This window comes from Dendropsophus ebraccatus, chromosome 9 (genome assembly GCF_027789765.1).
Source record: "Dendropsophus ebraccatus isolate aDenEbr1 chromosome 9, aDenEbr1.pat, whole genome shotgun sequence".
NCBI lineage: Eukaryota > Metazoa > Chordata > Amphibia > Anura > Hylidae > Dendropsophus > Dendropsophus ebraccatus.
The window spans coordinates 47,003,391-47,022,119 of record NC_091462.1 but is presented as its reverse complement, the minus strand read 5'-3'; the positions used below and the strand labels follow the sequence as shown (position 1 = coordinate 47,022,119).

Here is an 18,729-nt window from a genome sequence, read left to right as displayed (position 1 = left end):
AGAGACACCATCACATGTCTCAACGTTAGTGTATTCTAGAACATTGCCCCCTGGGAAATCAAATATGCAAAAGAACACTGCAGAGACACCATCACGTGTCTCGATGTCAGTGAACTAGCCAGACCTTCCTCCGGGAAGGAACAACCAAGCCAAGAAATGTCTCCAATTAAGGAAACCACCCAAGCAAGGTATCCATCCACAGACAGCTGTTTCAGGGTTTTTGCCTCTCATCAGTGTGGAGTAGTTGTCTCTGCAGTGTTCTTTTGCATATTTGATTTCCCAGGGGGCAATGTTCTAGAATACACTGACGTTGAGACATGTGATGGTGTCTTTGCAGTGTTTTGGTTGATCTCCCTGAGGTCAACCAGCATCCTTTTGCATGCAATTACTAGTCATTGCCCCCACTAGCCAGAAACCTACTTGACACTGATGAGGGGCAAAACCGCCGAAACAGCTGTCTGTGGATAGATACCTTGCTTAGGTGGTTTCCTTAATTGGAGACATTCCTTGGCTTGGTTGTTCCTTCCCGGAGGAAGGTCTGGCTAGTTCACTGGCGTTGAAATACGTGATTGTGTCTCTGCAGTGTTCTTTTGCATATTTGAAAAATAAATGATGGTCCAACTAAACCAAATCGGATGGAATAGCATGCTGCTGCAAGATGCTGTGGTAGCCATGCTGGTTCAGTATGCCTTTAATTTTGAACAAATCCATAACCGTGTCACCAGCAAAGCACCCCCACACCATCACACCTCCTTTTCCATGCTTCACAGTGGGAACCAGGCATGTTGAGTCCATCCGTTCACCTTTTCTGCGTCGCACAAAGACACAGTGGTTGGAACGAGTGATCTCAAATTTGGATTCATCAGACCGAAACACAGATTTCCGCTGGTCTAATGTCCATTCCTTGTGTTCTTTAGCCTAAACAAGTCTCTTCTGCTTGTTGCCTGTCCTTAGCAGTGGTTTCCTAGAAGCAATTTTTTGAAGGCCTGCTGCATAAAGTCTCCTCTTACCAGTTGTTGTAGAGATGTGTCTGCTGCTAGAACGCTGTGTGGCATTGACTTATCCTCCACAGCAGAGGTGACTGTCGTCGTCGTCCTTTCCTGGGGAGGTCCTGATGTGAGCCAGTTTTGCCAATTTGTAGCGCTTGATGGTTTTTGCCACTGCACTTGGGGACACTTTCAAAGTTTTCCCAATTTTTCGGACCGACTCACCTTTATTTCTTAAAGTAGTAATGATCACTCATTTTTCTTTACTTTTGCTGCTTTTTTCTTGCCATAATACAAATTCTAGTAGTCTATTCAGTCGGACTATCAGCTGTGTATCCACCTGACTTCTGCACAACACAACTGATGGTCCCAACCCCATTTATAAGGCAAGAAATCCTTATTAAACCTGACAGGGCATACCTGGGAAGTGACAACCATTTCCAGTCACTACCTCTTGAAGCTCACTGTGTGTGTGTGTGTGTATGTGTATGTGTGTAATTAATATATATAGATTATATAAATATATATATATATATATATATATATATATATATATATATATATATACACTAGAAAATGTACCCGGCGCTGCACGGGTATAAAGTGTCAGTGTGTTAATTATATTTATTCTAAGGTGCCCAGGAGGCCAATCTATGTCCTTGTTTTTTTGTTTTAGGGGAAATAGCTAGTTAGGTAGTTGGGGGAGGGGGGGGGGCTGTATACCAGTAGTGTATAATTGGGGGGAGGCTGTATACCTGTACTGTATAGTTTGGGAAGTACTGTATATCTGCAGTGTATAGCTGGTAGAGGTCCTGTATACCTGTACTGTATAGTTGGGGGTCCTGTATACCTGTAATATATAGTTGGTGAAGGTGCTGTATTCCTGTAATGTATAGTTGGTGGAGGTCTTCTATACCTATAATTTATAGTTTGTGGGTCCTGGATACCTGTACTGTATAGATGGAGTAGGGGGCCCTGTATACATGTACTGTATAGATGGAGTAGGGAGCCCTGTATACATGTACTGTATAGATGGAGTAGGGAGGCCCTGTATACATGTACTGTATAGATGGAGTAGGGGGGCCCTGTATACATGTACTGTATAGATGGAGTAGGGGGCCCTGTATACATGTACTGTATAGATGGAGTAGGGGGTCCTGTATACCTGTACTGTATAGATGGAGTAGGGGGCCCTGTATACATGTACTGTATAGATGGAGTCGGGGGCCCTGTATACATGTACTGTATAGATGGAGTAGGGGGGCCCTGTATACATGTACTGTATAGATGGAGTAGGGGGCACTGTATACATGTACTGTATAGATGGAATAGGGGGTCCTGTATACCTGTACTGTATAGATGGAGCAGGGGGCCCTGTATACATGTACTGTATAGATGGAGTAGGGGGTCTACCAGTTATTTCTGTGGATGTTGTCAGGCAGCCGCCCTAGCAACCAATCAGATTCCAGCTCCCTATGAAAATGAAAGTTGTAATCCTATTGGTTGCTAAGGCTCCCAACTGCCATTACTGCTGGGGAGCTGCAGCTAATTATATCACCTGTGTGTGCAGTGTGGAGATTTTCCCATTCATCTCTATGGGGCGCTCTTCCGCATCCCCCTCCCCTCCTGTACATCTGGCAAGGACAGGACCTTCGCTCTAACCTTCCCGGGCACCCAATGTATCTGTTGGCCAAATTTGGGCTCAAATGGTTCAGGCGTTTGGAAGTCTATACGGGACAGACAGACAGATAGATATAGATATATATATATATATATATATATATATATATATATATATATATATATATAGATATATATATAAAAATTAATATGTGTGTATAATACAAAATTCTGTTTTGCAGATGAAGTTAAACCCAAGAAGGAGGATGGTCCTACTCAGAAGGCCATTAGAGAGGCTCGAGAGAGAGAACTGTTACAGGAAGGGGTAGCCCTATACAATGCAGAGAAAGACCCAAATAAACAAATTGGAAAAGCACATCCTAAGGTAGGACCGCCAGAAAATTATATCCTGTGTGTCAAAATTTGTCCCTGTTTCATAGTATATAATTTTAAGTGCACAAAAGTGAAAAATAAATAAATGAAATAAATAAATAAACCTGCCATATTTGAAAAAGCAGGGGGTAAATAATGACCATCTTTGTTATTCGCATGGTCGGGACCAATTACAGCCGTTATTCCACATGATGTGTGCACTGCCGTCAAGTTTCCTATTGACTTCAGTGAAGTGCATTATTATATTGCAAATATGTCTATTTTTACTTCAAAATTACAGCTGTATTTTTTATTTTACTGTGTGTGGACGTAACCTTCAGTTTATATTGGCCATAACCATTGCTAAGACTGAACTGATAGAATACATTCATACAGGATGAATGTTTCCTCTTGTAAATTCAGAGTGGCAAATTCAATTTGTTGCCGCAGATGCACGTCCAGATCTGTTCATTTACAAAAAAAAGTGGCAGATTTTGCTCTAGATCTGCAGCCCTTGTGAAAAAACACTGGATTTATTGCAGATGTTTACTTCTCCAATGAAACAAAAACATATGCAGTAGAACCACACAGACACACAACATAAATTCACATTCTGCAGGTCAGCTTCCTTTTTTACAATGTACGTGAAAAAAAAATCTCATTCTTTGGACTAGTACTCTTGTGTTGAGGTATGTTCACAAGTAATTAATATCTGCTGAAGATTTGTTGGTGCAGATTTTAGCTATGTCTTTATTTATGTTAAATCCGCACCAAATATTATGTGCATGTGAATATACCCTTAAATGGATCAGACTACCTAATAGTCATAGCAAGAAATGTTCCTTCTTGATGATGATGATGATTGATGATGATAATATTTATTTATATAGCGCCAACAGATTCCTTAGAGCTTAGGGGTCGTTCACTCATCCATAGAATTCTGGAGCTCGCAGCACTATTATTAATTATGATGTTGGGAGCTGCTGAACAGTTTAAAAGTTGGCACTAGTGTACTGACACAGCCATGCAACTGTCTCAGTACACTGGAGCGAACTTTTAAACTGCTTAGGAGCTCCCGACATTATAATTGATCATGATGCTGGGAGATCCCAGGTCCATTCCGCAGAACACCATCCATGTACAGATGGAATTCTACGGACATGTAAATGACCCCTTAGAGGCACTCTTGCCTTTTTTTTTTTTTTTTTTTTTTTTTTTTTTTATAAAGAAATCAACATACTGTAGGTTGTGAAGCAGTAAACTCACTTTATTTAATTTTTTAAAGTTTAACCCTTAGATGACCTAGGACGTATCGATACGCCATGGGTGCCTGTCCCCAGACCACCCTGGGCGTACCGGTACGTCCTGTGTAATGAAGCGTGCTCCGGAGCGGAGCGCGCTTCATAGGAGGTGGGGCTTATAAAAATGTTTTATAAGCCCCTCCCCCAGTTAACGTTAAAATCACCCCCCTTTCCCATTATTTAAATAAAACATATAAAAATAAACAAACATATTATATACCATAGCGTGCCTAATTGTCTGATCTATTAAAATATAACAATTATAAGCGTAAGCGTAAAGAGGGAAAAGTGCCAGGATTGCCGATATTTTTTTGTTGTTGTTGCATTATATATAATAAAAATAAATAATAAAAAGTAATCAAAACGTCCGATCTACACAAATATGGTATTATTAAAAACTAGAGATCATGGTGCAAGAAACGACACCCCATACAGCCCAGTAGGTGAAAAACTGAAGAGTCACAAAAGGTCCATTCTATTAATAATTCAGGCTGACCTATCGAATAATGGTATCTTGGCGCTTTTACCATATAGTGCATTGCGCAGACACTGGAACCCGCCAAAAGTTACCATATTGCATTCTATTTTTTACGATTTCACCAATTTATATCTTCATAAATAATATTTTGGGGTTCCATCATACATGTTATGGTAGAATGAAAGATGCCATCATAAAGTACAACTACTCCTGTAAAAAACAAGCCCTCACATGGCCCTGTAGATAGAAAAATGGAAGTGCTAGAGCTCTTAGAAGGGGAGAAGGAAAGAACGAAAACAAACAAAAATTTGCACGGTCCACTGGGTCATTTTGGGCTTGGTCCTCAAGGGGTTAAATCAACTTTATACATACAAACAAACTGCGGTCCATGCTCCCTCTGTCTCTATATTTGGTCTTTTCTCTGTTCAAAAAAGAGACCAAACATGGTAAGTCCTGGTCTTGTATGCGCTCACGCAAGGAAAGACGCCTGTTCACCATGCAGGATGTACATCAACTGAGGGCAATTAACTTAGTTTAATTTACATAATATTGACTTAATTATTGATAATTTAAGGCCCCGTTCACACTGAGCAACAACGTTGAAGTTCAGTGGCGGAGACGTGTCATTTCTTTGAGCAGAGAGCGCCGGCTGCTGAGGAGCCGCACGCTCTCTTATTCACTCACAGTGAGACACTGAGCAAGGCGGGATTCCGTGGCGGAGCGCTGCGGAATTCCGACGTTCTTGCTCAGTGTGAACGGGGCCATATTGTCAACTATACATCCTTATTTATTTTTTATATAAAAAGGAGCCTTGTTTGTTTTATGTGTTTGCAATAACAAACTATTACTCTGTCAGCTACGTCATGTACACAAAAGATAACCTTCTTGTTATGGTCAGATAAATGAGGGTACAAATAAAATAGATTCTCTTTGAAATAATCCACCAGTGATGTAAAAAGACTTACAAATTATTTTCTGACTAAAGAAATCTGCGTATGTACTCGAGAGAAGTAATGAACAAGACTGTTCTGAGGGATAATTACAAATAAATCAATAATTAATGGTTCGGGAATGTGTTAATAGGTTCATTATGGTGATTCACTGTTACTTTCAAGCGGCATTCGCTTAGAAATGTAATAGCAGAGATTACAGCCTGTTCTCAGAAACTTATAAACAGGCAAGAATTATAGCTTTAAGATGATGTTGCAAACCATTATTAATTCAGTTCATTTAGAATGCTTTAGCTATGAAGCTGTCAGGAATAAGAACTATTTGGTTTGCCCTTGTGTCCACAGGTGTCAGCTGTTTTCTTCTGCAGAACAAAGGCTCTCAAAGAGCATCCTAGGCGTTCTTGGTCTGATATATATGTAGCCTTTACATAACATAGATGTTCTATTATGTATAACAGTGAAAAGGCCATTTAAGTGGATGACAACACAACTTCTACTGTGAGAGTTTGGAATGTTTTTTTTTCTGTATAGAATAACAAGTACTTCAGGAAATGTCATAGATAATCTGTATAGTCAATTGCAGTCATATGCAGCTGTGTCTTACAGTTTCTTACTTTTTTCCTTTTCTTTTTCTTTTCCAAAGCGGTTCAGTATAAATTATTTTTAGAGATGAGCGAACCTTAAGCATGCTCGAGTCCATCCGAACCCGATCGTTTGGCATTTGATTAGCGGTGGCTGCTGAAGTTGGATAAAGCCCTAAAGCTATGTGGAAAACATGGATATAGTCATTGGCTGTATCCATGTTTTCCAGACAACCTCAGAGCTTTATCCAAGTTCAGCAGCCCCCGCTAATCAAATACCGAACAATCGGGTTCGGATGGACTCGAGCATGCTTGAGGTTCACTCATCTATATTGATTTTCCTTCTTCCAGCTTCACAGGGTTTTTTCCCCTTCTTTCCTGTTTCACTATTCATAGATAATATATGATTTGTGGCTGCGCGATACGTTTTCAGTACTTTGGTGCCTCAAAATTAGTAGAAATGCACAATGCATTATGTTCTCATCAACAAAAGTCATACATGGTTTTAAGTACCATTGTAGGGGATCAATTACAATATTATCTGCCACCAACATGTTAAATGGTCATTTTTGTTTTAAAGTTCAACAAGTTCTCTCTGTTTCATAGTTTGTTACCAAAAAAAATGACTTATCCCAGTGAAACAGCTCTAAAGTCTTGACCACTAAGTTTCTTCTTTCCCTGCAATCTGCTGTTTGTCTTTTGTTAGGGGAAATCTGTCTGTAGTTGTAACCTCGGCAAGACAGAACAAATAATGTCGGGGGTAAGGTATACCATGTGCCCTTTGTAGAGGGTGAGGAGAGCGAGAGAAGGCCTGGGCTATGTATATGCACGCTGTGAGCCTCCAGAAAATCTGTATTGTCCTTACAAGGTAAAGGCTTCCCTCTAATTGCAGCAGTGGGGCTTATTGTAACACTTCGCTTGATTTGCTGCTGCTGTTTGCTTCATTTTTGCTCACATAACAACTTGCAAAGTCGGTGCATGTCATTTATAGTAGTGTACTTTATAAATCACCCTGCAACATAGCCCATCCCTGGTCCCACTCCCTGAATAGAAAAAACTGTGCACCATGGAGAGGGCTCTTAGGGGCTCAATACCAGCAGTGAAGGCTCTAAAACCATGTAAAAAAAATAAAATAAATATATATATATATATATATATATATATATATATATATATATATGATTTTTTTTTTTTTTTTTTTTTATAGGTACACTTTAAACATTCTCCTTGGTATTTTGCCCGTGCTCAGATTCAATACTGTCTAAATCACACAATGCATCCTGCCAGGGCCGTATTAAAAGCTGCTGCTGCCCTAGGCACTAAACCTGAAGACGCCCCATCTTCACTCCCCATCACATTGATATCTGATCAGTCTTAGGCTGCGTTCACACATTGAGGCTATGTTCACACTGCGTATATGTCCGGCCGCATATACGCGGTACACTCCGGCCGGAGATTTACGCTACTTGCGGCCGGCTACATACGGACTGCGAACTTACGCCCAAAGTCTACTTACGCTTCCCGAGCGCCCTACGTAGCGATCGGACAGCGGTCTTTTACTTGGAAATCTTCGCCTAGCCCCGGACACCCCACAGAACCTTTTGGATCGGCACAAAAAGCTGCAAAAATAAAGAAATCACCACTCCGTACGGGACCGCATGTAACGCTACGGGCGTAAGTTACGACATTTTCGTCCGCAAACAATGGTCTGGTTCATTTTTTACGCCGCCAGGTACGATTCGGGCGTAAGTTCGTACGTAGTGTGAACTGTGCAGGCGTACTTTGTATACTTTCCACTATACGCAAACTACGTAAGTCTCCGGCCGCTTATTCACGGAATGCGATACGGCCGGAAACTTACGTAGTGTGAACATAGCCTGACTGTACGTCACCACATGCAGCAGATACCAGACACTCATGCGGTAACTAATAGGTGTATAGTCAACAATCCTGGTAACAGCACATGACTAGTGGGGAAGAAATGGAAGCCTGGTTTCCACTACATGCATACTCCCAACACCCCACCACCACCTTGAAAAGACACCAGATTTACTGGCAGGTCTGAAGGGGAGGAGGGAGAGTAAAAAACTAAAAACAAAAAAAAAAGTTTTTTTTCTTCCCCCTGCTCCCTGGTGCTGCCCCTCTGAAATCTGCTGCCCTATGCACCAGACCACGGGTGCCTAGTGGTAAATACAGCCCTGCATCCTGCTTGAAATGGTCAAAACAGGCTTTTCTATATAACTCTTGGTCTCAAGCAGACTAGATAATTCTTGGTCTCAAGCAGACTAGATAATTCTTGGTCTCAAGCAGACTTTTTTTTTTTTTTTTTTTTTAGGCTCAGTGACCTGAATATTGCAATGCTGTCTAAAGCAACCATTTTGGGTGTAAGATTTTAAAGTGACTCTGTACCCACAATCTGACCCTCCCAAACTACTGCTGACCACTGCTGACCCTCCCAAACCCAAAATAGCTGCTTTTAATTCAAGATCTGTCTTGGGGTCCGTTCGGCAGGTGATGCAATTATTGTTCTAAAAAACAACTTTTAAACAGGAGTATCTGTGCCCTAACTTTGCACCACCCCTCCGTCCGTCCGTCCCTCCTCCCCGCCCTCTTCATCATTAGGAATGCCACTGGAACATTTATTGCTGTTGAAGCATTGCACAGGGGCCTTAACGATCCAGCGCATGTGCCGCGCTGACACAAGTGATGAATAGAAAGGGGGGAGAAGAGGGGAAGAGGTGGGGGCGCCTCCTGGTGCAATAAAAGATGACCAGAGTGATAAACACAGGGGAAAGAGGTGTTACACTCACCTAGTAGAGTTGTGCTGGGTTATAGGCACAACTCTATATCAGGCATATTGGGTTGAACACCGCAGCTCCTGACGGGGTACGTCCAAGGGAGTCGTACAGTCAGAGGAAGAAGTATATCAGCCGCAGCAGGCTTTAGGACCATGGGGGATCCCGGCTCAAATAGGGCGCAGATGTCCAGTAAACCACAGATAGGAGCGGTTATCTCATGGAAGGGGTATTTATTAGAATCACGACGCGTTTCGGCCGCCAAGTATGAGGTGGCCTTTCTCAAGTTGTACAACTTGAGAAAGGCCACCTCATACTTGGCGGCCGAAACGCGTCGTGATTCTAATAAATACCCCTTCCATGAGATAACCGCTCCTATCTGTGGTTTACTGGACATCTGCGCCCTATTTGAGCTGGGATCCCCCATGGTCCTAAAGCCTGCTGCGGCTGATATACTTCTTCCAAGTGATGAATAGGAGACAATCTGCCTGGAGCATTCCTAATTAAGAGGAGGGTGGGGAGGAGGAACAGAGAGGTTGTGCAAGCCTAATGCATAGACAAACTAAGCCTTTGGGCACCGGGCTGCCAGTTTAAAAGTTGTTTTTTTTAGGACAATAACTGCATCACCTGCTGAACGGACCCCAGGACAGATCTTTGATTAAAAGCAGCTATCCAAAGGTACAAGCAGTTTGGGGGGGGGGGGGGGGGGGGACAGATTGTGGGTACAGAGTCGCTTTTAAGTGATTCCAGTAAAAAGCCATAGTTTTTACAAGTTGCTACCAGCATCTTGTACTTTTAAAGAGCTTTCTAATCTTAGGCATTTATGACATATTCACAAAATATGTTTTACATATCTGACTGGTGGAGGGGAACTATTGGTGGAAGTCCCTAAGATGTGAATGGAGAGAGTAGATCTTCTGGAACCCTGTTTTTTTTTTGATGGGGGAACATCACCTGTTAAAAATTAATGGAAGTCTTTCTTGTATGTCTTAGACTTCGTACACGCTTTGCAAACTGACCAAGAAAATTTTCTTGCTTAAATTCAGCTTGAAATCCTCATTCAGCACCTTGTTGAATAAGGCTGGGTTCACACTACGTATATTTCAGTCAGTATTGTGGTCCTCATATTGCGACCAAAACCAGGAGTGGATTAAAAACACAGAAAGGCTCTGTCCACACAATGTTGAAATTGAGTGGATGGCCGCCATATAACAGTAAATAACTGCCATTATTTCAATATAACAGCCATTGTTTTAAAATAACAGCAAATATTTGCCATTAAATGGCGGCCATCCACTCAATTTCAACATTGTGTGAACAGAGCCTTTCTGTGTTTTCAATCCACTCCTGGTTTTGTTTGCAATATGAGGACCACAATACTGACTGAAATATACGTAGTGTGAACCCAGCCTCAAAGTGTATTTGTCACTTAAATATATTTTGACATGTCATCAGACACTATGCAGTTTGTATGCCACTGTGGCTAAAATACAGACTAAAAAGTGCAACAGCAACCTGCAAGTGCCAGGACTTACCACACATACTTCCTTCGTCGTAGACACAATAAAAACCTGCTCTAAATATTTTTAAAATGAGGTTCTTGAAAAACTATTTAATTGGAGTGTACCATCTCACCACGCCAAGGTGAACCCCAGAGAGATGGTCCTACAGTAGCAATGGCCTCTCTTGGGCTCACATTAAGCCTGCAAACTGGGCATGAAGGATTTAACTAATCTTTATTTAAAACACCCACAGGATATGGGTTAAGTGCAAGCCAATAGAAGGTAGCCCCACACCCCCACATACTGTATAACACAAAAAGCAAAAAATGGCCTGCACTCCAACTCCTCTGTTCACACTATGCCGTTTGCATGCCACTGTTGCTAAAAACTATTTTGTCTGCATTTAGTGTTTTATGTGGAGGTAGTGGCTACCTCCTGTTAGCTTGCACTCCACTCATCTCCTGTGGGTGGTTTAAACAGAGATCAGTTGGATCCTTTATGCCCAGTTTTTAGGTTTAAAGCGACTCTTTACACACAATCTACCCCCAGCTATCCGAAGGTACAAGTGGTTTGGGGGAGTGGGGAGAGATTGTGGGTACAGAGTCTCTTTAATGTGAGCCCAAGATAGGCCATTGCTAGAGTAAGACCATTACTCTAAGGGTTCACCCTGGTGTGGTAAGATGGCACACTGTTTGATCAAATAGTTTGCTAAGAACCTTGTTTTTTTTCCACAGGTTGCTGTTGCACTTTCCTGTTTCAGGACATAAGACATGTGAAAAGTTATTCATTAAAGTGCATCCCAATGCTGACACACATTCTGAAGATATAACCAGGAAGAGATTGCGGCAACGCGAAGCAATTCCCAGCCAGCAGCCCAGTCTGTCAAAATTCATGAAGGACGTCTATGGGTTGTTTTCTGAATTCTGCCTTAAATTAAAGTGCATTAGCCCTCAGGGAGACATCTAGTGATGCTTAGTGCATCAAAATATTGATACTATTGATACTGTACAGGATCCCCTGGTTTTCAATACTTTGTTAAGCTGCGCAAGATAAGTGCCGCCATTTTCTCTGTGTACCGCCCACCCGTCTCCTAAGGTTACTCGCTTGGCCTTCCCCATGCCGCTCGCTGTACTGCTCTGCTCACCCCTTTTAACCAATACAGAGTGGTAGATTTAAAGTGACACTGTCACCCCCTTAGTGCATTCTGACATCTCTACACAGGTGTAAAGGGTAAATTTAGTGTTTTTCATATCTTATTTCATATCATACGTCATGGTGCTTGTTCAAGTAAAAAGTGTCCTTTTATCAACTGCAGATTGTATTAAGTGGGCGTGGTCTCGCGGCACTAGCGCCACATAACCCCGCCCACAACGGCACGGTTGGCCCCGCCCCCTTGACGCCCATTGGTTGTCCAACGTAAAGGGGGTGGAGTCTAGACCTTTCGGCCAGCCTGTTCCAATGGCCGGCGAGGGGGCGGGGCCAATTGTGCCGTTGTGGGCGGGGTTATGTGGCGCTAGTGCCGCGAGGCCACGCCCACTTAATACAATCTGCAGATGATAAAAGGACACTTTTTACTTGAACAAGCACCATGACGTATGATATGAAATAAGATATGAAAAACACTAAATTTACCCTTTACACCTGTGTAGAGATGTCAGAATGAACAAAGGGGGTGACAGTGTCACTTTAACCGTTTAGATGCTGCTGACAAAACTGACAGCTGCATTCAATCCCTACAAAGGTTGGTTTTCGGTATCGAACTCAAAATTCTGGTATGACATCACTAGAAACAACACAAGAAAGTTTAAGTTACAATACTTCAAACTATATAAACAGGAGAAAATGATTTTCTTAAAGTTTTTTTCTTTTTCTGATTTGAGTAAATACAGTTTGTAAATGCCTTCCCTGTTTATACAGTTTTACAGGTAACATTCTAGACATGAACTCAAAGAGAGAAAAAGCCTGAAATTATCAAGATTTTCACAATGGAACCCTTTGCTCAAAGTTACTACTAGCTTTTGGATAATGCAGGAAGACTAGAAGATAGAAAAAAAATTGTCGACCAAGATAGGAGAAATGTAAGCAAGACAAACAGCTGGATCGATAATTCTTGCTGTGCGTCTCCTCTGGGATCTATTATATAAGAATGGTAACATAAATTCTAGCCTCTCACGTAGCTGTTAAGTATCGCTATAGGATTAATTACCCAATTATCGACTGTTTCTTTAAAATCTGGGACCAAAGCTTATTAAGTTTTAGTAATGATTATGAATAGATTGTAATCTTTTTAGGATAATCAATATGTAATTTTGTTTCTTTAGAAAAACTGAATCAACCATACATCATTGCCTTCTGTCAGCTGAGTGAGTTCTCATATCTTCCAGCTGACAGAGTGGCATTGAATAAAGTTGCAGGACTTTTATGTATCACTTTGGACTTTCAAAAGGAAACACACAGCAATAATTTTAATGAAGTGATTACAGCAAATTTTGAATAAAAGTGTTGATGCACACTGTTTCTTCTCTCTTTTTTTTTTGTTAATAAGTCGCTGCGAGGAAAATGGAAAGGTTCATTAATATTTCAGTTCTTTTTATTACATACAGTGTTCTTACTAAACGCTGCTCATTGATACACATCTACTGACAGTTTTAATAGGACATATTACTGCAGCACTAATTTTAAGTGTAATAAAGTATAATTTCTTGGTAAAAAAAAATTATTAGAATACCTAATAATACAGATTGTTCTTAAAAGAAAAAGTTAAGTTTAATAGGTGGTGAAGACCCTACTTTATGTATGTAAGGTGGTGGTAGACTTAGGACCCTATTACATGGAGCAATTATCAGCTGAAAAAGGTCGCTACGTGTAATAAAGAGAACGATCAGCCGTTGAAACAATCTTCTGCTGATTGTTTCTTTAGGTCCAGACCTAAAACCATTGGGCGTCGGATGTGCATCGCTACTTGTAATAGCTATGTGCAGCCAACAGCTGATGATTGTAGTATAAAATATCAAAGTATTAACTAACCTTACCACTTTCCTTTGTGTCCTTGGAGGCCTTCCCCAGTGTCTGTAGTTCTGCCTTCTGTTAAGGTCTCTAAACTGACAGGCCGCTGCCTCTTAGCCAGTCACTGGCCGAGACAGGCCACCTGCCGCTCAGCTAATCACTGGCTGAAAGAGGCCGCGACCTATGATTTACATAAAAAACCTCCAACACCACGAATCACGGATCAAGGGGCGCAGGTCCAGAAGGAAAACATAAAGATGACGTGTAAAATAAATTTAATAAGACTCAACACGTTTCGGAACCGCACCGGTTCCTTTCTCAAGAGTCATACTGTTCTACATAAAAAAAACACAGTACATATAAAGGAAGTGGACATCAGAACAAGGGGGCGGAGGAGAGCAGCCCCTTTTGAACAGGTGCATTATATCTATCATTACCAAGTAAAAACCTCTACTTATAAAAATGTACACACATCACATATAAAAAGAAATATATACATATAAATATGCACACATTAAAAAATTAATTTATACTTTGGCATTCTCTATCGTTTCATTTAGACCACCTGGTGCTAGAGAACATATCCTAAAAATCCAATAGGATTCCCTATTAATCAGCTGTTTATATCTATTAGGCGTAGATTCTGAAATTTCTTCCAGAATCGTGAGTTTTAGAGAAGTAGGGTCAGAATTGTGTTTAAGAAAATAGTGTCTAGATAAACTATGTAGTAAAAAAGAGTTCTTAATATTAGCACGATGTTTGTTCATTCGGGACCGCACCGCCTGAACTGTGCGGCCCACATATTGTAGCTGACAAGGACATTCTAAAAGATAAATCACATATTGTGAAAAACACGAATATGTATTATAAACATGAAATATTTCATTCGTTACTGAAGATTTAAAAATCGATGATGGACTATCGGAGATCCAGTTACAACACAGACATCTAGTTACATTGCATCGTATAGTGCCAATGATATTTGTTTTTGGTCCTTTGTTACTAGTACTGGCAATAGTATTGCGAAGCCTCCCAGGGGCAAGTTGGCTGCGCAATGTTTTAGTCCTACGAAAAATTACCGTAGGTTGACTAGGAAGAATAGGTTTTAAAACTGGGTCACTTAAAACAATATTCCAATGTTTAGTTAATATTCTTTTAATTTCTTGCGTACCACAATTATATTCTGTAATTAGTGCTGTATTATAAGTATCAGATTTTTGTTCTATTTTTTGTTTATTAGACATTTTATCAATAATCTTTTTTTGTGTTACATCTTTATTTTTATTATAAGCATTAGATAACAGGCGTTTAGGATAACCCTTATTAACAAAGCGATCGTATAGGATTTTTGACTGTTCTTGAAAATCAGTATCTAGGGTACAATTTTTCCTGATACGTTGATATTGTCCGTAAGGTACATTTTTAAGCCAATTAGGGAGATGACAGCTCGTATAATCTAAAAAGCTGTTAACATCTACTTTTTTTTTTAAAACGTAGAGGTCTTAATACTATTGGATAATATATCTTTATGATTGGCTAAGTGACCAGCGACCTGTCAGTGTAGAGACTGGAACAGAAGGCAGAGCTGCAGACACTGGGGAAGGCCTAAGAGGACACCAGAGAAGGCCTGAGGACACCAGGGAATGTGGTAAGGGGAGTTAATTGAGTTAATACTTTATTATTGTACACTAAAGGCAAGGGCTGCAAGGACATCGCTAACAATGTCTGTGCAGCCCTTGGTGCCCGATAGTCTGCCCATGTAATTGCTCAGTAAATGAGCAGCATTCTAGTAGATAGGAGGTCATTTACAGTTTATGATCCGGTCGTGTAATAGGACCTCAAATGTCTGGCAGGGTAGCTAAGCAAACAAACACGGAGTATCAACAGGGATACTGCACCTCTATACGCCTCCACTTCATACAGGGATTATTTTCCACAACAATCTGTCAAGCAAAAAGTGTCATACTCCATCAGATGTCATATTGTGGTGGATTTTATCGCTTCGAATCATTGCTTCACACACTTCTCCCTTCTCTTTCTCATTAAGAGATTATTTGATAAGCCATTGCATGGCAGGCTATCGCTCTTCCTTTGACAATAAAATAGCATGTTACTAGAGAGATTATAGCGCTCGCTTTGGAGACCAGTTAAAGAGATGCTTCTATCTATTACAAAGTATGTTAATACCTTTTACAAATCTTTTCCTAGATACAAGAATCCATCAAGTTATACTAAACAGGGTAGATGGCAGACAGGGTAAAAACATGGGATATTGAGAATGCCATATCCAGCACTTTGGTAATAATAACAAATCATAAGGGACTCTGAGAGTTGGGATCTTATTCATAGCTATGAGCAACTGCTTTCCTTATTCCTTTGCACTAGTTTAGATAAATTCTACCTCTTTATATTTCCCGTAAGACAATAGCTAAGTATTAATACACTGGTTCCTTTCCCAATACTCTAAAGCTTGTGGACAATGTTTTGAGATGTACATTGCAACCCTTTACTTTTCATTCTTAAACCAACCTCTTGGAATCCGCCTTAATCATTTTGTCATAAGTGGCCTATAAAATCCTTTAGAATTCCTACAGTATCCATACCAGGACTCACTTGTCAGTTTCCTTTTGTCCTTTCTCTCTTTCCCAGTTAAATTGTCTTTAGTCCTTTTGGGATTTTGTTTCCCTAACATCCATTATTATGTTATTGATTTACCTGCTAGAGTTTGGCGGCTCCAGTTAAGCAGTCTTTGACTTTTGAGTGACTTTTGTCTGTCATTTGCTGCTGCTTTGTGTAACGCGGTGCATGATGTGATGTTCTGTTTGCACAGAATGAGAGGAATCGTCTTTAGCAAAATACCTGTAGAAGTGGTCTATTACACTTTAAGTGATACCAGAGCACCTGCTTTGGGCATTTTAAGCTATCCATGGCGAGCGTGCCAGGTGCCATCCAATTAGGTGGCGAACGGTTTCTTTTTCACAAAAGATAGCAGTGTAGGTGTGATTATATCAGAGCTTTTTGAAGAGAACATACTTCTGTGTAATTTTCTAAGAAAAAGAGAGGAGAGAAGACCGAAAAGATTTGTCATTGTGATTGATGGCAATGCCTAGGATGAAAGTGTTTTTTACTGATCAGGCATGTTTCTTTTTTTTTGCTCAGTGGAATATCCTTTCGTAGTTTTAAGAGACACTGATTAAAAGGAACTTTACCGGGTCTATTCAGAATGTCTGCCATTAATGAAAGAAGATACAGATTTACAAAAAAAGCTATTCCAGGCTTCCTGTACTATTGTAATGACTATTTTAATTGGATTGACAGTCCCTTCTACCTTTTTTGGGGATATATTCATTACTAGGGATTGATAAAAACCTTTACTCAAATGTTAAAAATAAATTGATTTTAGATTAGTAACCTAAGGTTTTGTGTTTTTAAAGTCAGTATACACTGGACGACTTTTGTGCCCCATTGGCGAGATGAATGATAACAGCCAGTTATCAACTCGTTCATGCAGAGGGATAACACAACACAGAGTTCCCAGAAAAGATTCCCTAGCGCTGCTATATTTATGGGAAATGCGCAAGTGTTTAATAAAGCAAACTTGTCAGAAGAGCTGATAGGTCCTCTATAGAATTTTATTATACTCCTTAAGAGGTTATCAAGCATACGTGTGTTTTTTTTTTTTTTTTTATTTAAAGGAAATCAGTCAGCACCCGTTAGTGGCCTCTCTGCCTGTCAATCATTCCCGCACTGCACGCTGGCAGAGAGAAATGATAAGTCACAGGCGGTTGCCCCACTCAGATTACTAGTTGCCACCCCTCTACCGGCCTCACACGAATAAAACTATTTCCCCGATATAAAGCTACCACTGCAGATGTGACCAGTAGCCTCTGGGACCTGTACAGTAGATCTATACCCACCGCCGTTCTCAGTATCGGGCCCTGTCGGCTCTGTTATGATTAGAGCCGTGGGTATGGCGCGTGACCGGTGGCTCTATTCTTTCCTATGGAGTGATGGAAAGAGCCAATTAGGCTTGAAGAGCGATGTATTGGCTCTTTCCATCGTCCCCATAAGAATAAATAGAGCTACGGGTCATGCACCGTACCTGCGGCTCTTCATTACACAGAAGCCGGGGCCGATATGGAGATCGGCAGAGGTACAAAGGTCAGACCCTCCACGATCTACTTTTCCCCTATCCTGTGGAAAAGTTAATATTCATAGGAATGGAAATATTTAAACTGGTGCATACACCTCTATCAACATTACGTTCCCCACTACCTCCTGCCACAGCAGTGCAAAATCCACTCTCCTGTGGAGTCCAGGGCAAATATGCTCATCTCTAACTGGTATACTCGATAGGTAATGGTAAAAGAAAAAGCTAGTCTGTGGAGTACAGGAAAGGAATGGAGCATGATGTGGGATTGTTATATGCATTAATGTACTGTTTTATATGTACAGTATACCCCTATTTCAATCCTGCAGATAACTATTATGTATCATCTATATTCTATGACTTTTGGAATCTGTTTTAATCAAAGAAGATTGTTGTTACAAGGTAAAATCTAGTCTAACCCTTGGCATGTCCTTTGTAGTCTCAAGATCAGAGAGAACCTTCCTCTTTGAATACAGTATTTCTCTGTAATGACGGGTGAGATAAATATGTCTTCAGTGTAGAATGGAAACTCTACAATATAAGGTTGATTAAGAGTTTTTAAGAGCACTTGGGTCCCTCCAGCATATGTGGCTTTCATTACTCCTATCTTTGACCTTGCTAAAGTACCAGCTCTGTCATACTGGCAAGCAGGCAATTCTGTGTAACTCTAATAGAGGATGAAGTGTTCAGTGATGGGAATTTATTATTTTTTTATCAGTTTAGTTTAAAAAAAAAAATGTTTGCCAGATTTTTGTCTGGAGAATTGTCAACGTTGTGTTTTTTTCCCCCTCCAAAAATATATATAAATAAATAACAGAGAAAATGAAGCACATCAAGCTTCTGTACTTTGGCTGGAAATTGACAAAACAAATAGGCCTTCTTCCTCACTGGATATATAAGCAAATTGAGGCTTCAGGAGAGATGAGTTTTGTTGAGCGTTCTTGGAATGCACATTTCCAGTTCATTGAACAGCGGTGTAATGATTATC

General features: G+C 40.5%; 1 protein-coding gene across 1 annotated transcript in view; it reads left to right on the top strand.

Moving 5' to 3' along the window:
• SPAG16 (sperm associated antigen 16) overlaps positions 1–18,729 on the top strand; it is a 666,429-nt gene that overhangs the window by 67,078 nt on the left and 580,622 nt on the right. Inside the window, exon 9 of the mRNA XM_069983207.1 lies at positions 2,849–2,991. Coding sequence (XP_069839308.1) covers positions 2,849–2,991 — 143 coding nt within the window. The remainder of the gene's footprint in view (positions 1–2,848; positions 2,992–18,729) is intronic.